The sequence below is a fragment of the Suricata suricatta genome, chromosome 3, assembly GCF_006229205.1.
Source record: "Suricata suricatta isolate VVHF042 chromosome 3, meerkat_22Aug2017_6uvM2_HiC, whole genome shotgun sequence".
NCBI lineage: Eukaryota > Metazoa > Chordata > Mammalia > Carnivora > Herpestidae > Suricata > Suricata suricatta.
Genome location: NC_043702.1, coordinates 171032791 through 171054066, shown reverse-complemented (window position 1 = coordinate 171054066; position 21276 = coordinate 171032791). Strand labels below are relative to the sequence as shown.

General features: G+C 53.6%; 1 protein-coding gene across 3 annotated transcripts in view; it reads left to right on the top strand.

Moving 5' to 3' along the window:
- Nucleotides 1-21276, top strand: part of LOC115288472 (sodium/potassium-transporting ATPase subunit alpha-2) — a 60429-nt gene that overhangs the window by 18393 nt on the left and 20760 nt on the right. Inside the window, exons 16-23 of one of the 3 annotated variants that reach the window (XM_029935828.1) lie at nt 17-185; nt 401-555; nt 803-926; nt 1125-1270; nt 1458-1588; nt 3639-3740; nt 3848-3939; nt 4835-6699. In XM_029935828.1, the coding sequence (XP_029791688.1) occupies nt 17-185; nt 401-555; nt 803-926; nt 1125-1270; nt 1458-1588; nt 3639-3740; nt 3848-3939; nt 4835-4863 (948 nt within the window). In that variant the 3' untranslated portion in view covers nt 4864-6699. Of the gene's footprint in view, nt 1-16; nt 186-400; nt 556-802; nt 927-1124; nt 1271-1457; nt 1589-3638; nt 3741-3847; nt 3940-4834; nt 6700-12706; nt 13168-13636; nt 13697-15898; nt 16103-16612; nt 16727-18403; nt 18539-18801; nt 18920-21276 lie in introns of those variants that run through there. The other 2 variants (XM_029935830.1, XM_029935829.1) reach the window with 2 other exon arrangements.

Here is a 21276-nt window from a genome sequence, read left to right as displayed (position 1 = left end):
CTGTGTCTCGGCCCAGGGGGCCATCGTGGCGGTGACCGGGGACGGCGTGAACGACTCCCCCGCGCTGAAGAAGGCCGACATCGGCATCGCCATGGGCATCTCGGGCTCCGACGTGTCGAAGCAGGCCGCCGACATGATCCTGCTGGACGACAACTTCGCGTCCATCGTCACGGGCGTGGAGGAGGGTGAGGGGCCACGCAGGCTGGGGGACGCTCCGCCGGTCACTTCTCAAGCCTTTACCCCAACGCAAAGCCGACTCAGGATCCCAGGCACCTGCGTGCTGCCTCGGCCTCCCTCAAACACACATTCCCCCTCTCTGGGGGGCACAGGCAGCCGTGCTTTGGGGGTGTGGGCCGGGACGGGGCCCTCCTATCTCCCTGACACCTCAGAATCTCCGCAGGCCGCCTCATCTTTGACAACCTGAAAAAATCCATCGCCTACACCCTGACCAGCAACATCCCCGAGATCACCCCCTTCCTGCTCTTCATCATCGCCAACATCCCCCTGCCCCTGGGCACCGTGACCATCCTCTGCATCGACCTGGGCACAGACATGGTGAGGCTGGGGGTCGGAACAGGCCACGGGCAAGGTGGTTGCGCAGTTGGGGAGGTGGGCAGCAGGGCACGTGGCCAGGCTCTGATGGTTCAGGGAACAGAAAGAAGCCAGAGACCTGGACCGTCACAACGTCTTAAGAACGTTTGCTGACCTGCATCCAAGACTCTTCCCCACTGACGGTCCTGTGCACCTGTCGGCTCCCTTCCACTGCCCTCCTCCCCCCCACCCCCGCTGGCCCCTCACACAGGTCCCGGCCATCTCCTTGGCCTATGAGGCAGCCGAGAGTGACATCATGAAGCGGCAGCCCAGGAACCCTCAGACCGACAAGCTGGTGAATGAGAGGCTCATCAGCATGGCCTACGGACAGATCGGTGCGGAGGGGCCCTGGGGCCCTGGGCGGGGACCCCCAAGACAAGTCTCTGCCCAGCTGTCGGAGGGATGAGCCCCCGGGGAATCCCAGGCCAGGCGCCAGCTTCCCCGGGGGCCCAGGACATCCATCCCTGGCTGGAGCGGCTGGCCCCACCCTGCTTCCTCCCTTGACCCAGGGCCTGTGTACCCCCTCCCCGCAGGGATGATTCAGGCTCTGGGTGGCTTCTTCACCTACTTCGTCATCCTGGCGGAGAACGGCTTCCTGCCATCACGGCTGCTGGGAATCCGCCTGGACTGGGATGACCGGTCCATGAACGACCTGGAGGACAGCTACGGGCAGGAGTGGGTGAGTGGGGCCATGCGCATGGCTGCCTGGGCCCGGGAGGGCAGCTCAGTGCTGGCGGGAGTGGTCCGAGGGCCCATGGGAGCCGGGGGTATGGCCGTCTGGTGCCCAGGGCTGACCGAGCACCGCAAGCATGCTGCCCTGGGCACCTGCCCCCGCTCTCACGCTGCCCCGTCTGCCCCCGCTCCAGACCTACGAGCAGCGGAAGGTGGTGGAGTTCACGTGCCACACGGCCTTCTTCGCCAGCATCGTGGTGGTGCAGTGGGCCGACCTCATCATCTGCAAGACCCGCCGCAACTCGGTCTTCCAGCAGGGCATGAAGTGAGCGCCCCGAACCCCCACTCCCCAGCCCGCCCCTGGCAGAGTGCACTCTCTTCCATCCGTCCTCTCCTCCTTCCTTCCTTTCACTCCTCCCTTCCTCCCTCCTCCCATGTGTCTCCTCCCTTCCTCCCTCCTCCGGGTACCTCCTCCCTCCTTCCCTCCTTCATCTCACACTCCAGCGACACCCCCTGCCCAGCCCTAAATGCAAGTGCCCTGTGCTCCCCGCTCCATGCCCGGGTAGCTCTAGTTCACGGCACCCGCCCTGTGGAGGTGTGTTATCCTCATGGGGGCTCGGAGCTGCTCAGAGTCAGGTTCTTAGAGTGTGAGTTGTCATGTGCCGGTCATCGTGTGTGATTCAAACACATCGTTTAACCTCACAATAGCTCAACGAGTTAGGTGCTGTTTTCATTTGATGGACCAGAGAACCCAAAAGATTATGTGATGTGCCTGAGGTCACCTGGGTAAGGGTTCACCCAGGTCTGCTTCTAATGCCCGAGCTCTTGGCCACTGCGCTGGGCGGCCCGCCTGTCAGCCTGGCACCTGTTCGGTGCTCAGCAATTACTCTGTGAGTAACGCAATTCCCCAAGTGAGTGTTGACACGATTTCTTAGTGTGGGGGGAATAAAAGCAAGATGCCAGGACCCTGGTGAGGTCAGTAGCACTTCAGATGCCAGGAAGAGGAAAGCGGAAAGTCCATTAGCTAAATCAAGGCCACACAACGGAAGGAGAGCCCACCAGCTGGACGGTGCAGTAAGGGGAGACCAGGAGCAGAGACTCTGAGACTCGGGGTCCCCTCTGTGGGGCTCACGTGCCGTGCTGCACACGGGTGACACACAGGAAGGTGGGAACACACCACCCGGCAGACTCCTGCCCCGAGAGGCAAATCGAAAAGGGGAGGGGACTGCTGATACCGTCACTGGCCAGCGGCTGCCCCGCCTGGGGTGGGGGGTCTCGGGGTCCTCAGTGCTGCTGCAAGACTCCAAAGCTTCACGAAAAACCAGCCACCTACGAGGGGGCCACCAGCCTTACTAGAGTTTCACTCTTCAGCAGAACCGTAGGCATGAGGGACCATCTGTGATCCCGTGCTAACGCGCAGCTCTGTTGGGAAATTGTGTGTTTCAGATTTGAAACAGGGAAGTGGTATTCATTCCTTATTAACAAATGTAGCTTGAGAGACAACAGTCCGTTCAAATGTGGTCAAAGAAGAGTGGGAAGGATCCTTGAGGGAGTGGGAAGTTTGAGAAGTTCTGGAGTCGGCCGTAGGACGTGCGGTGCATCAGGCTTTAACAGGTCGGCTAATAATGCGCCCGTGCACTGTGCGCTTTCCAGAGCTTTCCGACTGCGTCTCCCGACTATTCCCAGCAACCTATGACATCCAGGTAGCATCTCGGTTTCTCAGGGAAGGAACAGGAGGCACAAGACTCTGCCTGTCTGACTCCGGAAACGGCTCTCAGAACCTTACCCTACCCTGCTTTTCTGTTCCGAGAAGCTGGCCCATTTCCAGCACTTACTTTCCAGCGAGCAGACAGCTTCCTTTGCTCAGTGCTTTGCAGACCTTCTCCTCTGTATGAAATATCGGCGATCAGCAACTCCCGGGGCTGGGGGGACCCTGAGAATGTGTAAGACGCACACGGGCCCTGAAGCAAAGGAGCTTTCAAAGCGCCCTGCTGGGCAGAGGCGCTGATGCGGACCTCCAGCGTGCTCGCCATGACAAGACCATGTGCTGCGCGACGGCAGGAGGAAGCTTGCGCCGACGGCAAGGTCTCAGCACTGAGCACGTCAGCGACACACTGGCGACATGTATCTAATGGAGGAATGTATGAGTTAACGGCGGCAAAAGGAGGCGAGATCGGAAGGCAGAAACAGTAAAGGAGATCTGCGTTTGTTTTGTGTGGCGTGAAAAGTGGGTGCTTGAAGACGGAGGGCAGAGGGCAGAGTCTGCAACAGGTCCGGGGCCTTTCTCGGTGCCCCTGTGCATTCCGAGGGTCTCCCTGGATCTCCCCGCACTTCACCCCGCCTTCCGACACCTCCTCCTTTCTTCGCTTTTCCAGGAACAAGATTCTGATTTTTGGGCTCCTGGAGGAGACGGCGCTGGCGGCCTTTCTGTCCTACTGCCCAGGCATGGGCGTGGCCCTCCGCATGTACCCGCTCAAGTGAGTGTGTCTTCGGGAGGGCCCCGCGGGGTGGTGGTCCCCAAATCGTACGTCCTGTGACCACCCTGGGATGCCCCTGACACTCTCCCATTTCTTCTCTCCTGCAGGGTCACTTGGTGGTTCTGCGCCTTCCCCTACAGCCTCCTCATCTTCATCTACGATGAGGTCCGAAAGCTCATCTTGCGGCGGTATCCCGGCGGTAAGCCCCTCCCCCCGCCCCGCGCCCCGCCCCGAGCCCCGCCACTGCTGGCCACCCCGGCCCGGGCTCCACGCCCAGACCATTCCTACTGCAGATCCTTGTTCCTTTGCCTCACGTCCCCAACACCCTGGGCCCCAGGTCCGAGGAGCCCTAACCCTGCTGACCCCCCCCTTCCTCTCAGACCTGGGCCCACGGGACACACAGGGGTCCTCGGGCCACTCCTTCCACCCCGACCACAGAACAGTTAGGAGGGCCTTTCCAGGTCACCTCATCCCCCCTCCACATTCTACAGAAACAGAGAGGTGCAGAGGTGAATGTATTTGAGGTCATGCGGGGCTGGTTCTAGAACATAGCCTCCTACTTCCTGGACATCTACAGAGTATTTTTTTTCCAACAAGCATTTTTGACCACTTACTGGAAATTGAAAACGGATGGCCCACCAGCCAAATATGACCCATGGATATTGTATGGTTTGGTCTGCCCCTTCCTTGGGTGGGTGTGTTTTTTAATTGGTCCAGTGACGAAAACTTAGGGGCTTTCACATAAAATCCAGATTTCTGCCTCCTGAAAAGCCATGAGTGGCCAGCCCTCTGGCCGCATCTCTGCCCAGCCACAGTGGGTGCTTTCGAAACTCATTTGTTACCCCCATGACCCCTGAATATTTACCCCCAACCCACTCTGCCCACCCCGCACTGACCTAAATACAAGTCTCTCTCTTCCCCTAACCCGGAGCCCCAGCTCCCTGATTTCTTCTCCCTTTTCACCCTCCTCGGGACTTCCCTGGGCCCCTGCACCAGGCCTGTGCTGCACTTAGCCACAAGCCCCCAAGCCATGGAGACAGATCTCTGCCCCCCGCCCCCCAGAACTCACACCAAACCCCCCGTCTCTCCCACAGGCTGGGTGGAGAAGGAGACGTACTACTGAACCGTCTGGAGATGGACCAGGGTCGGGGGCGCCTGGAGGCGGTTGGGGACGGTAGTGCAGAGAAGACAGGGGGGCGCGGGGGGAGGGTCCGGGAGGGAGAATGAGGCCACTCAGCAGGCTAAGTTGGGGGGAATGGGTAAATAAGCTTGGGGTGACTGCCTTGCAGACCTGACTACGAATATCGGGTTAGACACCACACGTTAGGGCCCTTCCCAGATCCTGCTCCACGCGCTCCGCTTTGTTGCCCACTTTTTCCGAGGACTTAATGGTTACCCCCCACCCTGTTCTGTCCCTGCACACCCACCTCCCACTAGAACAGATCAACACCCAAAGGCAGGGACCTGTCTGAACCAGGGGGAGGGGGCCCTCTCAGATCCCCAGTGTCTCTCTGGCCTTACCCACTGTCCGCGCCTCCCGTCCTTTGCTTCCTGCCCGACGCTGCCTCCTTGCCCCACCTTGGGATCAGACACAGTTCCTCCTGGTGAGTGCAGGTGCGGGCCAGGTGTGGGGCTGGAAAGGGAAGCTGGTTGCAGAAGCTATGCATCCCCAGGCCGGGCTGGTGAGGAACCTCTAGGGGAGAGTTAGGCTGGGGGTTGGGATGCAGTTGGACAGACACAGTAAAGGACGCGGGGGAGGAGAGTGCCAAGGACAGGACAGCTGTTGGGTGGCATCTCCAGCCCTGTGCCCTGCCCTTTTAAACCTTCCTGCCGGCAAAGCAGATTCAGATGTCCCCAGAGTAGAGGCAAAGGCAGGCCAGAGCGGATCCCACAGCCGTGCGCCACGCAGTCCCCACCGACCCCGGGCTTGCGTCGTCTGGGCCACGGCCCCGGTGCCCCGGCTGCTCCGCGCTTGGTCCCATGCACCAGTGATAGCCGCCCTCCACACAGCGCCCAGAGGGACAGCCGCTGGTTCCTTCCCTCCCCGCCCCAGCCTCCCCCTTCGGCTTTGTGCCCATCCTGGTGAACCAGCTTCATTTGGGAATTCGCTGGCCGTGAGTGGGAACCCGGGTGGAGCAGTTCCCAGAACCTTCCTGTCTTCCAGGAACCTGCGGAGTCAGCTTAGGTGGTGAGCGCGGTCAGAAGCTCCAGACCGCCGGGGAGCAAACGTTAGAGCGCCGTTCTGGGCAAACAGACGCTTTTCCCGCTAGTGGTCCCTTCGCCCACTTTTCAAGACGGGGAGTTAGTTCAGGTTCCTCCGGGAGATCCTTTCCTTCCCTTACCGCCCCCCCCTCCCCCGCCGACTCCCCACCTAACAGATTTGCTCTGCAGGCAGTTCTACCCCTTCTCTAAGCCTGGCCTCGAAGGCACTGGGAGGTTCCCGCAGACACCCAGAGAGCCGAGTAAGAGACAGCCCAGGGGAACGGAAGACCCGAGGTGGTAGGAAGGAGGCCCAGAGACAGCCTCCCCAGGGTGCTCGCTTCGCCACCCTGGAATTTCACTTGTTCAGAAGGACCTTGGCGGAAGCGAGTCACTGCTTCGGGCTCGGAAGACCAGGTGGGAAGCCATATTCATTTGGGCCTGATTAAGCCAAGACTTGTTGACCGTGCACAAACCTGGTCTTCGCACAATCAACAGAAGCAGCGCCGGTCTAGCACATTAAGACCGTAAACCGCATTGCTCGGGTGGCCTGTGTCGTCTGCCTAGAACAATACGTTAGAACCACTTTAGGATTATCTGCATAGAAGCAGTGTGTGCGGTCGGGCTAACAATCATCAGTTCTCATGTGTTTGTTAAACATTTGCAAGATCTTTACCCAGCGACCTTTTGTAAGACATTAGTCTGAGGTACTACATACGTACTTGAAAATAATAAAGTTGCATTTCTTTATGAGAAAGAATCCCTTCTATCATCCAGATTTCTGGACTGAGGACTTGCCTTTCCCCCGCGCCGTGGTCCTAAAAGGTGTGCAGGACGCGGAAGCAGTAGGGAGCGGTCAAGGAGTGGAGACGGGAAGGAAACCCGTCTGGGGGCCCACAATGTCAGCCAAGAGAGCCAGACAGGAAGAAGCCAGGCGGCGGAATGATCTAGAAGAAAACACCGGAAGGGCCTCCTTCTTCGTGGCCGAAGGTACCCCGAGGGCCACAAAGTTTTGTCCAGAACAGGGAAGGACCTGTGAGTCTATGTGGGTTCAGATCATCAAGCCCACTTCTGCTTCCTCTGTCCCAAACCAGAATCTGGCCACTGTCAGGCTGAGGGCTGGGGGAAGGGGATGGTGGGCTGGGCTCCCCACCCCTGAAGGTCAACACCAATGAACAGTCTGTCCTGCAGGTGCTGTTTAGGGGACAGAGGGAAAAGTAGCTGCAATCCTTGAAATTCACCTAAGTAGCGGACTCTGGAAGCCTCCGTGGGTGGTGCGATGGGCAGCAGGGAGGGGCACCCGTGTGCCGCACTCGCAGCGTGGTTGGGTGCTACGCACCCCTCCCCGGGGTCCCCGGGAATGGGAATGGAGGATGCCAGCACTTATAACCCTATGCCAGGATCTGGGAGTAGGAGTGGGAAGTCCGTGCCTGTCACCTTCAGCTCTGCCGGCGTGGTGGCAGGGACAGTGGCCATAGCAGCAGCTGTGGGGGTGTTACCCGCAGCTCACTCTGTCCCCCGACCGTGGGGGACTTTGTTTGTGGAGTCGCATGTAATTCTCCCTCCGGTTCCCCTCTCTGGATAGTCCCGCTGCCAGGAGCACCTCCTTGTCATTCACACGCCTGGCTCCCTCACCTTGTTCGGACGGCCCCTCAACACTCCCTCCTCAGGAAGCCCCGCACGGAGCACCCCAATAAAATAACATGTCCGGCAGCCCTTTCCCCATTCTCTCGGCTTCATTCCTACCTGCTGACTACCTCCAATTTAGGGAGCTGACATACAGAAATGTATACATTCAATTCCAATACACCTACACTTGGTTTGTTTGCCTGACTCCTGCGCACACTCAGGGGTGTTCTCTCTTTTGTCCACCACCTTTATCTTCAGCACCGAAAACCATGCCTGAGACATATGGGCAATGAATGCATGAAGGTGGGCCGGATGACCGCAAGAACCCTTAGGACCCAGTAATGCGGACACTGCTGTTACCTTTATTAATTTATAGATGAGCACATTGAAAGGGTTGGAAAGGCTAAATTGTGTCTTCAAAGTTTCCAGGACGGTTTGGATCCGGATCTGACTCTCTATCAGCTTGTTAGCTACCACACCCACTCACTGCAGCCCCTGGGGGGCCTGATCAGCCCAGAGGTTCAGGGAACCTCGGAGTTTGGCTTTGGCTTTGGAAGGAGCCAGGGATTTGTGGGATGTGAGTGTTGGAAGAGTAGGGGCTGGGCGGAGACGCATGTGAGAGCCAGACAAAGGGAGAGGACTCGGTCTTATGGACGCGGTAGGGGGTTGAACAAAAAAGATCCTGAGATTCCACAGTCCGTTAGAGGATTTAGCCCAAGGTGTGCGAATCTTACCACTGCAGGTAGTGAGTGCCAGGGGTTAAGGTCAACCTCCCATCCAGGCAGAAATGCTTTCCATGGCATTTCCTTTCTAGCTGCAGAAAGGGAAATGTGATGACTCACCCAGCAGAGACAGACACAAGCTACATATTCATAAAGCTAAGAATGCAGCAAAAAATAGGAAAAAATGAGTAGATCGATATCAAAGGAAGACATCTGATACAAGATGAGTCTTGCAAAAACATCCTCTGCCCCAGTGTGAGTTCAGTGGAGAATTTTTTCCCGAATTGCTCAGAGAGCATCTTTACATTTTTTCAACTGTACTGGAATATAGGGGGGAAGCCTATTTTATGAGACAAATTTGATAGAATTTAATAAACTGTGTCTTTGATGACTACCGGCAGATCGCAGAATGTGAGTACAGTACATTATGTGTTAAAATAGTAACTAACATACACCAGACAAAATGACTAAATAATCAACTCAGAAAATGTTGAGAAAGGTATCAGTAAGATTCACCATCTATTCTAGATTAAAGTGCTGGAGGGAAAAGCAGATAGGAAGACTAATCTCCCTCAGAGAAGGCAGGAAAGGCTGTAGTGAAAGTCGGGAAAACTCTAATCATGGCAACTGTAAAAGCAATAACAACATCTGAAATCTTGAATGAGGAGTTTATATTGAAATGGTCTAAATATAGAGACCAAATAGAAGAAATAAAAACTTATTGCAACACAAAGTAGCAACAGCAAAAATCACAAAAATCCTAGAAGCAATGAGTTCAAAGTTACAAGGTATGAGATATCAATTATTTTAAAAAATCTCGGGGCGCCTGGGTGGCTCAGTCGGTTAACAATCCGGCTTCGGCTCAGGTCATGATCTCCCGGGCTGTGGGTTTGAGCCCCGCGTCGGGCTCTGTGCTGACAGCTCAAAGCCTGGAGCCTGCTTCCAGTTCTGTGTCTCCCTCTCTCTCTGACTCTCCCCTGCTTGCACTGTCTCTCTCTGTCTTTCAAAAATAAACAGAAGACATAAAAAAATTTTTTTAAATCTCACATATTCCTAAAATGAGATAGAAAATACAGTGCAAACAGCTTCCATTTACAACAGAATCAAAACCAATTACACTCAAGATCCCGCATGTGTAGGGGGTACCTGGGTGGCTCAGCTGGTTAAGCATCTTTGACTTGGGCTCAGGTTCACGAGTTCGAGCCCCAAGTCGGGCTCTGTGCTGACAGCTCAGAGCCTGGAGCCTGCTTCGAATTCTGCGTCTCCCTCTGTCTCTGCCCCTCCCCTGCTCGGGCTCAGTGTCTCCCTCTCTCTCAAAAATAAATAAAAGATTCCGCATGTGTGACACATAGCTCTTATTAAAGAAACTTTAAAAGCACAATACAAATAACGAAGACAGACATGAACACGGCTGGCTAATCCTCACTGCTGTCTGGGAGACAGAATGCAGTAAAGAGAAACAAGTTGCTACGAAGCTTCAATCCAATATCAAAATCCTGTCTGTATTTTTATAAAACATGACATATTAGTCGTGACATTCGGCTGCAAACGTGGTCAGGCAAGAACGTCAGAGTTTTTTTTATAAGTAATTATGAAGCCAAGAAGCTGACAGCCGTGGTGACCCGAGCAGACTGAAGTGACGATGATCAAAACCTTGTAACATCAAGATCAAACCTGAAAGTCCATCATTCATTCAACATAGTTTAGGAACTATTTGTGGACCAGCCTCTCTGTGCTATTCTGGGATCTGGGTATACAGCTGGGAATAAGACAGGAAAGGTCCCCCCAGTCACGGTCATGGCCACGGTCACGGAGAAACAGACAATTGACAAGTCAGCAGATACGTGGGCAGCATGATCTCAAGGCTGGAAAGGGCAGTGAAGGCCATGGGGACGGACTACGGGCTGCAGGTGCAGCGGTCCAGCTATCTTGGATTTGAAAACCAGAAGGCCTCTCTGAAGAGGTAGCTTTGTTTTTTAGGTCTTTATTTTTTTATTCTGAGAGAAAGAGAGAGACAGAGAGTGAGCAGGGGAGGGGCAGAGAGAGAGGGAAACACAGAATCCAAAGCAGGCTCCAGGCTCTGAGCTGCCAGCACAGAGCCTAATAAGGGATTCGAACCCAGGAACCATGAGATCATGACTTGAGCCGAAGTCGGATGCTCAACCAACTGAGCCACCCAGGCGCCCCAAGAGGTAGCCATTTGAGCTAAGATCTGTGGGAAAGAATGAGGTTTCCAAAAATAATTTCAATTGATTATATGTCAATCAAGTTGCTTTGGCGGGGGGCACCCTCCCTCTTGCAAGGCTGGGCTGGGGGCTGTGCTCACATACAGGGTGCACAGGTGACCTTGGCAATTTTACCTTTAATTCCATCCTTGCTCTCCCGGGTCTTATGATCCACGTTACACACACCGACTGGGCCAGACTATTTATAACAAGTATTCCAATGGGCTCCTACAAATCAGTAAGAAAAAGGAAACCGTGGAAAATGGGGAGACGTCCAGAACAATTCACAAAAAGGCACATGAAATCCAGAAAGCCAATAACTATAAGAAAAACATACTCACAATAACGCAATGCCCATTAAACTATAAGATACCAAATTTCGCCAGTTATAATGGTGAAAAGGAAAAGCATCGAGGCCGCCCAGTAAATCCCACACCTGGCCGCCCTTGTGGGACCCAGAGAGGAAGAGCCCTTTTCAAGAGCAATCTGGCAGAATCTTCTAAGATTCTAGATGGCAGGATCTGATCCTATGACTCACCAACAAAAATCGATGTAGAGAAATCGAAGATCGGGGGCCTGAAGGTAACTATACATAAGGGTGATACGCCAGCCGTGTTTCCAATGATGAAAAAGAAAGGAGATTATCCTATAAATCCACGGAGCAGTGGGAATGATCGGACAGACCAGTCAATACAGCACACGGAGCATCACCACCATTAAAGACAGAGCTCCCGGACACAGCAGACGGGCGACCCCAGGGGACGTGAGGGCCCTATAAAAATCCAGAATGCATCTCCTTCGAGATTCCATGTGTAGGAACAGAAATGGAGACGGGAAGGGTGGCACGCACGCTGTCAGCAGCAGTGACCCCACCAGTGGGCAGCCTAAGTTTGGAGGCAGGACAAGGGGAGGACTTGCAGGTTTTAATTGGTACATTTTTAACAGAGAAGACAAATCCAATCCAATCCAGTAAAGAAGCTGACCTTCACTGTCCGGGGGGGGGGGGGGGGGGGAGAGGAAATCTCTGTTTCTGAATGTTGGAGGAGGACTGGGTCAGCACCAAGGCGATGTTTTCTGACGGAGTCGTGCTTTTAAAAAGCACGCCGAACTGCAGTGAAATAAACATCAGACAATAGAAGGGGGAAATGTTTGTGGCACGTGTCACTGAGAAAATCGATAAATGATAGAAATAGACAGCTGTTTCAGGTCCTTTTTGGAAGGAGGTATTTACACATAAAACATAAATAAGATTAATGTAGTCAAAGCACTTACTGAGACATCAAAGAAGAAGGGAAAAGAAAAATATGTCCTGCTAAAATGAGGAAGGACATGGGGCACCTGGGTGGCTCAGTCGGTTAAAAGTCCGACTTCGGCTCAGGTCACGATCTCACGGTTCGTGGGTTCGAGCCCCGTGTCGGGCTCTGTGCTGACAGCTCAGAGCCTAGAGCCTGTCTTCAGATCCTGTGACTCCTCTCTCTGCCCCTCCCCTGCTCATGCTCTCTCTCTCTCTCTCAAAAATAAGTAAAAACATTAAAAAAAATTTTTTTAATGAGGAAGGACAGTGTTGCCGAGCAGGAAAGCATAGTTTAACTCTAAGAAGGGCTGTGTATGAGCCACAAATAAAACTAATAGTAATTCATTCAAGCTATTTCTTGAGCACAGACTACATATGTCAGACAGGGTGCTTTACACAGAGCATCTCACTTTAATCCTCACTTTTGCCACCTTAAATGATATCCCCTTTGCGGATGAGGAAAGAGAGGCACAGAGTGGTTAGGTAACTTGCCCAAAGGCACACAGCTGGTGAGCACAGGAGCCAGAGTTCTAACCCAGGACTGATTCACTAGCCCAAGATCTGACCTATTCTGCTATGACCTCCTAAAACTAAAAGCTCAAGGTCAAGGGTGGTGGAGAAGGGGGCCTCAGTAAGCGCATGCTCACACACAGGGCCTGCTTTGGCTTTCTGTCGGCAGCCTGCCGAGGGTCCCCGGGAGTCACGGAAGCCCGCAGGCCCTAGCTGGGGTCCCCCAGTCTTGCCCTCACATGGAGGCTCTCACTGTGACAGAGCCTGTTCCCATCAGCCTCGAACCCAGAGACAGGACTTCTGGGCTCTGGGACAGAACTGAGGCCTTTGTGACCACACACCTGGGTGTTGCCGTGGCGCCCACAGGGCCTGGGCGGTGGGGAGGCCTCCTCACCCTGACGCACCTGTTGGGCACCCTCAGGGCCTGCCCCTTCTCACTGAGGCACAGGGCTGCCCCCAACCTTGTCCCCAGCCCTGCTGACCAGCCTGGCCTGCCGCCTGCTGGGCCTCCCCCTCCCTGGCGCCCCCCCCAACGTGGGGTTTCCGCCTTGTGCTCTCCCCTCATTCCCCTGGCCTTTTCCGTCCTTGCCGGCTGAGCCCTCTGTGCCCACCTTCTCTCCGTAACCCCCAATTTCTTCTCCTCCCTCTTGGCTTCCTTCCCGCGAGTTGAGCTGGGTCAGCCATATCCAAGGACTATGGGGCGCAGAGGGAAAAAAGGGACTGTGACCCTTCAAGAGCAGAACCGAACCCCAAGACTTAAAAGGAGGCCTAAATCAAGGAAGAGAAGAAAAATGAAGAGGAAAAAAAAGAAGGCAGATATGGAGGAGCTGAAGAAGGAAGTGGTCATGGTGAGCTGAGGAAAGAAGAGGCCACAGGGATGCACTGGTCCCTAGCCCCCCAGATCTCAGCCCTCAGCCCCACGATCTCAGCCCTCAGCCCCCAGTCCTCAGCCCCCAGCCCCTAGATCTCAGTCCCCAGCCCCCAGCCCTCAGCCCCCAGCCCCCAGATCTCAGCCCCCAGCCCCCAGATCTCAGCCCCCAGCCCTCAGCCCCCAGCCCTCATCCCCCAGCCCCCAGATCTCAGCCCCCAGCCCCCAGTCCCACAGCCCCTAACCTCCAGTCCTCAGCCCCCAAGCCCCAGCCCTGAACTCAGCCTCCAGCCCCCAGACCCACAGGCTTCAGCCCTCAGCCAATCAGCTTCCTGCCGAGACCACCTCCCAGCAGGCCAGGACCACCTGTCCTCCTCAAGTGCCTCTCCTCCTCCCGTGGAAATGATTCAAGTCACCACCTGCCCCCAGTGACTCCACTCTCCCTTCAGGATGATCACAAATTAACCTTGGAAGAGCTGAGCACCAAGTACTCCGTGGACCTGACGATGGTGAGCGAAAGAACCCCTGACGGACCCCCCCCCCCGCCCCCCGGAACAGCAGTGGAGCTGGGAGGTGGGGCGCTATTTCCAGGTCGGTGTCCCTCACCCTCCCCTCCGCCCAGCGAGTTCCGGGGAAAGGGCAAGCGGAGCATGGCGGTGCTCCAAGGAGTTCAGGGTCAGAGGAGAGGAAGGAGCATGGGGTAGGGCAAGGCTTCTCCAAACTGTGTCCCGGGCCCCTCCGCTCTCACACACTGTCCAGACCCCAAGGAGCTTTTGCTTGCGTGACTTATAGCTAGCAATGTTTATCGTATTCAAAATTAAAACAGAAAATCAAAAAACACTTCCTGGGGCACCTGGGTGGCTCAGTCGGTTAAGCCTCCGACTTCGGCTCAGGTCAGATCTCACGTTCGTGGGTTCGAGCCCTGCGTCAGGCTCTGTGCTGACGGCTAGCTCAGAGCCTGGAGCCTGCTTCTGGTTCTGTGTCTCCTTCCCTCTCTGCCCCTCCCCCTCTCATGCTCTGTCTCTCTCAGTATCAAAAATAAATTAAAACATTAAAAAAAATTTTAAAAAAACACCTCTTAATTCATTGAAAAACAAGAGTAAATCCATTATATATTAGTATAAACAATATTTTCATGACAAACAGCGTTTTACACTTTTGCAAACCTCTTTAATGTCTAGCTTTTTCATCAAAGACAGCTGGATTCCCCTATATTTTCTTTTTTTATTTTTTTAATAATTTTTTTATGCTTTTTATTTTTATTTTTGAGAGACAAGAGAGAGACAGTTTAAGCAGGGGAGGGGCAGAGAGAGAGGGAGGCCAGAATCAGAAGCGGGCCCCACCCTCTGAGCTGTCAGCACAGAGCCCGACGCAGGGCTCGAACCTACGAACAGTGAGATCATGACCTGAGCCGAAGCTGGACGCTTAACTGACTGAGCTGCCCAGGCGCCCCTCCCCTATATTTTCAACATTAAATCTGTTGTGACCCGGGTCGTGCAGCCTTTGGGAAATTCCACCGTACACTCAAGAACAGGAGTGGAAAAGGTGAACCACGATTTAGCATGACTGTGAAAATCGTTTGACCCTGTGGACCCCCTAAAAGGGTCTCGGGCCCCCAGGGGCCCCCAGACCAGCGTTTGAGAACAAACAGTGTAACAATAAAGCCATAGACTCTGCCTCTTACCATTACTGTCTCTGCTGCTGTTACCACTAACACAAGGACCACAAATAAAAACCTAAAAGCCCTCAAAACAGAAGCCCTTCTTCCTTCTAGAGTATCTTCAGCGAAGGGGTTTCATCCGGTAACCCGGGAGGCGTCCAGGAGAGTTGTCCTGTTTTCATGCACATTGTGTGTTTTTCCGGAGAAGTCGGGAGCGGCCGGTGGGGATTAAGGAGAGTTTGTTTGTTAATCCTCTAGCGAGTTCTACTATTGTTTTCATTTGGAGGCAAAGCCACACAAACTGACTCCCAGCCTACAGCGAGAGAATCGGTTCTTTCATGTGTTTGCTATCTTTTCCCCATTTCCCAGTGAAAGAGTCAAAGCGTGAATGTCCAGGTGTTATCCACACAAGGTGGTGCACCCCATCCTTGCACTAGGCTTGCACATTCCGTCACGAGCAGTGCAGAGTTACCGCCCCCCCCCCCCCACGGCGCTCCGTAGGGCAGGGCCCTTCTGACGCCTGCTGGCCTCCTACCACCGTGCCAGGCCGAGATAGGAGTTCAAAAGCTTTGTGAAGCAACTCATCAACTAAAAATTTCCCCTATGTAAACGTGCTGAAGGGAGCGCCTGGGTGGCTCCGCCATTTAAGCATCTGACTCCTGTTTTCGGCTCAGGTCATGATCTCACGTTTCATGAGTTCGAGCTCCACATCAGGCTCTGTGCTGACAGCAAGGAGCCTGCTTGGGATTCTCTCTCCCCTCTTCTCTCTCTCTCTCTGCCCCTCCCTTTCACACTGTCTCTGTCTCTTTTCAAATAAATAAAGTTTTAAAAAAAGTAAAACCCTGTGATGCTTTAAACATGCTAAAGGGTATCCCTTCTATAATGCAAATTTTAAAATCCCTCCTTTCCTGGGAAGAAATTCCAGGGGGGCCTTCTGGAAGCTTCCTTATCTCTAGACCCATCCTGGGGCTACGCAAAGCACATCTGGGCCTTGCCTCAGCTGCTTCCCTGTGCATGGCCCTCCATCCTGCCCTCTTTCCTCTCCACACAGGGCCTCAGCTCCGAGAAAGCGCAGGAAATCTTGACCCGAGATGGACCCAATATGCTTACCCCGCCCCCCACCACTCCGGAATGGATCAAGTTCTGTAAACAGCTGTTTGGTGGCTTCTCCATCTTACTGTGGATTGGTGCCATTCTCTGCTTCGTGGCCTATGGCATCCAGATACATTTCAAGGAGGATTTTACCAAGGACAATGTGAGTCTGTCCAACTGCCACGGGCCGGCCCGGTCTCTGCTGAGCCCTGACACTCCCCTGCTCAGCGGCCTTGCACTCCTGAAGGCCTCTGGCCGGAATCCGGGTACTCCCAGGGTTTTCTGAGGGAGCCCTTGGTCCCTCCCGGTTCCTTCAGCTTTTATCTAGAAAACTACCGACACTCCTCCCTGAGAGGCCAGGTTTGACCAGAAACTTGCTCTCCTAAGATTATCTCCCTCCCTCATCATCAAAGCACTCCGTGGCCCCTTTCTCTTTGCCAGAGAATCTCTTCATCTCCTTCCTCCAGGTCTCCCGCCCTCATCTGCCCCCGGGCCAAGCATAGCCCTCCTGGACCTGTGCTAAATCACCCTAGCTCAGGGCTCTGAGTGAGATGGCTGCTCCAGATTCCCCCTTAGCCCTTCCCTGGCCATTACCCTTGATTTCCTGGGGACAAAGAGGAGAAAGAAAACCTACTGATGAGACCCCTGTTCCTCACCACCCCACCCCCCTCAGCTGTACTTGGGCATCGTGCTGTCTGCCGTGGTCATCATCACTGGCTGCTTCTCCTACTACCAGGAGGCCAAGAGCTCCAAGATCATGGAGTCCTTCAAGAACATGGTGCCGCAGGTAGGACTGGTGAGGGCAGATCTAGTGAAAGCGATGTTGAATGTGACCAGAATGCACAACTTGCATATAATGAGCATAATCTGAAACCCTGATATTCTATTAAAACATTCTATTAAAAGGGGGGGAGGCGTAGGGGTGTCTGGGGGGCTCCGTTGGTGGAGCATCCGACTTCAGCTCAGGTCACGATCTTGCAGTTCGTGGGTTCAAGCCCCGCATCGGGCTCTGTGCTGACAGCTCAGAGCCTGGAGCCTGCTTCGGATTCTGTGTCTCCCTTTCTCTCTGACCCTCCCCCGCTCATGCTCCATTTCTCTCTGTCTCAATAATAAATAAAACATTGAAAAAAAATTTAAAGGTGGGGAGGTGCAAAGGAGGTTGGAGAGGCTGGATTCTTCAATTGTCAATGACCTTAAAGACAAAGAACAGCTTGGGAATGTTCCAGATTACAGGGGGCTAAAGAGACATGACAACTGAATGCAACACCTGACCGAAACCAAGGCCGGTGTGGAAGGAGAAAATAACACAGCTGACATGCCGACTTGTGACAAACACAGACAGTAGATTAAAGAATGATGTCAAAGTGAAACTTCACGAAATCGCTAGTTGTATTGTAGTTACGTAACATATGAATTCTTGAGCTGCGCCCACTGAAAGGTGTAGGAGAGAAGATGGTGATGTGTGTAACTTAACCTCTGATGGATCCGGAAAAGAAGCGCTCACACCCTCGGCAGACCCAGTGACCAAATGACAAAGCAAGTGGGGTAAAATGTTAACAGGCGAATCTGGGTGAACGTTACACAGGTCTTCTTGGTATTATTTTTATGCTTGCCGCTTTCCTGAAAGTGTAGACAATTTTCAAAAAAAATTATTTGTACACATCTGGAAATCATATGACAGCAGAAAGAGGTTTCTAGCCACAGAGATGGAAACTTGGAAAGGAGCAGGGCCAGATTTCCCAGCAGCACCATCACGTTCTGGTGTCCTAGCCCAGGATCGGTTCCCTTTGGTGTCAACGTAAATTAATTCCTCCCTCGGGTAAGACTTCAGGGAACTATGTTTTGGTAAAACGAAGTAGGAGTTTGGAAACCATCCATTCGTTCTGCTGCCTAACAAGTCGCCCCAGACTCAGTGGCTCAAAACAACAAACAGCATTTCCCACTCTTCCGTGGCAGGGCTGTCCCCTCTGGGCTGAGCCGAACAGGGCCGGACAGTCTCGGATGACCTCACCCCCATGTCTGGGGATGGCTGATGGCGGTGACAGCTGGGGCCTCTCTCCTGTGACCTCTCTTTCTCCAGGAGGCTGGCACAGGCTTGTTCAATACGGTGGCTGAGGGGTTGCCGGCGGCAGAAGTTCAAGCGCCCACACGCGGGCACTTTTTTAGGCTTCTGCTTGCGTTATGCTTCTAATGCCTTAGGAGCCGAAGCCAGGCGTAGAGCCTAGTGTAGGGATGGAGACACAGACCCCACCTCCTAGGGACAAGGTCATCAAAGTCGAGCTGCAAAGGACAGAGATGGTAAGAATTTGGGATCTGCCAAAGAGACCTTCAAGGGTGACGTGGCGATTGACAGTGTTAGGAAAGGAGTTAGGAGGACGGAGCCCAGGAACAGGCGGTTAGAGGCCAGAAGCACGATGAGGGAAGCAGAAAGTTTTGGAAATGACCCAGCCCGACCTTCCCACAGCAAGCTATGGTGATCCGAGATGGAGAGAAGATGCAGATCAATGTAGAGAATGTGGTGGTGGGAGACCTGGTGGAGGTGAAGGGCGGAGACCGAATCCCTGCGGACCTCAGGCTCATCTCCACACAAGGATGTAAGGTGAGGAGTGAGGGCAGTGAAGGCAGCGCGCCCAGCATGGTCCTAGGATGGCCTCAGGTAGTGGCCTGAGCTCGGGAAAAGAAAGCATGATCCTCTCATTCAGAACCTCGAGAAGGGACAGGTACAAACTTTAGGTTGGAGACAATGGGGGCTGGTGTGTAACTTTGTTCCTCTCTGCACGCCAGGAATGACGGGTTGGGTGCCGGATACAAACGAATCTACCTTCCCATGCTCACTTCGTGACCCGTCCTCCCCCTCTCCAGGTGGACAACTCCTCCTTGACTGGGGAGTCGGAGCCCCAGTCCCGCTCCCCGGACTTCACCCACGAGAACCCCCTGGAGACGCGTAACATCTGCTTCTTCTCCACCAACTGCGTGGAAGGTGAGCCCCGCATCGTAAATTGCTCAGACTCAAAAGCAGAGACTGACATAAAGATGTCAAGAACCTCTACTACAGGCAGTAGGGTAGGTAAGGGCTGGTCAACAGGTGAGGCTCCCCATCACTCATGAGCTGCATGACCCTGGGGAAAGGGCAAAGCCATCATCTATGCGTTTTGCGCCGTGATGATACTAAGAGTCGTGATCCTGTAGATGCGTGTGTGGACTCAATACGATAACGCACAGAGGACGTTCAGCGCGAAGCCCAACACGTGAGAGGTGCGCGGCCGTCGCCAGCTTGCACGGTTGTCGCTGGTGAATGGACTGTGCTCTCGAAGCTGAAAACAGCCCAGACGGGCAGAAAGCCGTTCAGCCCTGTCAGGTCAGTCTTCTCATGGTTTGCTAGCTTCTCGCTATTCTGGAAAGGTATCGGCATTGGAGACCTGAGCTGCCAGAGGTGCCGCTCCCGCTTTGGCTCTGCTCCTAGAATCTCAGACACCCGTGCGCTGGGAGGCAGTTCTGGCCAAGGTGGTAGCAACAGACTCAATACCACTATGTCAACCTTCCCTCTCAGGGAGGCCTCCGAGACCCTCTGGAACACATATGAAAGCCATTATTCGTGCTTAAGAATAAATGTTTGGGTATCCAAGAAATAGTTATTTCTTAACTGAACACCTCGGATGTGCCAAACGCTACAGAAGTCTCTGACTCTCACAATACTGCATGGTGGGTACTATCTCTATTTACACATGAGAAGCTCAGGGAAATTAAATGCAGTCGCCAAGAGCACCAGTCCATAGGAAAGAGGAAAGTCAAGGACTCTGCTGCAGGTCTGTCTCCCAAAGCTCAAGCTCTTTCCACAGACCCTTCTCTGGGACAAGGCTGGCTAATGACCTCTCTGTTGATGAAGTGGTTTAATTTGAAAATACTTTGGGGGCATCTGGCTGGCTCAGTCAGTGGAGCATGCAACTCTTAATCTTTGGGTAGTGAGTTCAAGCGTCACATGGAGCCTGGAGCCCACTAAGATAAGATAAGATGAGATAAGACAAAACAAAACAAAACAAAACAAAATAAGGGACACTTGAGTGGCTCAGTCACTTAAGCGTCCGACCCTTGATTTCGGCTCAGGTCATGATCTCACAGTTCAAACCCCACGCCTGACTCTGCACCGACAGTACAGAGCCTGCTTGGGATTCGGTATCTCCCTACCACACTCAAGCTGTCTCTGTCACTCTTAAATAAAGTTTAAAAAAGTTTTTTAGTTTTAATTAAATTTAATTAAATTTAAACAGAAAATACTGTTAACAGATGAGAGTAATAATAAAACTAAATAACCAACAAGAAAATAAAATCTACATTGAGCAGTTTTTAACTTTGGATTGGACAGAAAGAGGCAGGTGAGCAAGCTTCCTTCAGAAACCTGGATTTCTATTATTAAATTTTAAGAAAAACTTTTGCCCAGATTCATCTTTTCAAAGTAGGTTTTTCATCAGCAAAGTGGATGCCGCAGATGAGGGGGAAAGTGGGTGGAGGCATTCCTCCCGGGGAACAAAGTTCCAGCCGGAATGGAGGAGACCACAGGGACCCAAGATGTGGCCAAGACGGTGAGGCTAGGTCCCAGGAGCCCTTGACCGTTAGGCTGAGGGAGGTCCATGCGGTTTGCAAACTAGCAGCATTCCATCCGCCTTGATCCCAGACCCTCACCTCCCTACGTTCATGGCCATGGCACTGACAGGGCTGCGGCTGTAGACACGCCTGACTCTGGGTTCTCACGCATCTCCATGGGGCCCGAGCTGTCTCCCTGGCAGTGTGCAGGGAGACGGAGGAGTCAGTCTGGCCTGGGGTCCAGGAGGCTTGCCCATGGGCTCAACCTCACCCAGGTTGACACCAACCCATCCTGTCTCCAGACACGTGGCATTAGGTACTAAATCCTACCTCTACGTTCCTTCCCATGAAGGAAGGTGTGCAAAAGGAGACTTAGACCAAACCCTGGCACAAAATAGATGCAGGTAACATCAACCTCCACCCTTGCTCTCAAACACAAAGTGTTTAGTCATTTTACTGTCTTCTTTGACAAGTGAACCCCCCGTGGACAGCCAGCCAGGGAGGAGCCCCCGTGCAGAGAGCCTGGGACTGAGCAGCTTTCTGGAGAACCTGGCCCCACCCGCAACCCTCAGGGCGGGGCGCTGCTCTCTTGCACACTCGGCTGAAGAGGACCTTGGAAATGGGCCAGCCACTCTGAGCCACAGTGTTTGTGGGAGCTGTTGGAGGAGCGCCACCCCTGCTACGTCACTCGTGTGATTTTACGTCGGTCCTTCTTAAGACTTAATTCCTCTAGATGAAGAAAAGACAGAAGTGAAT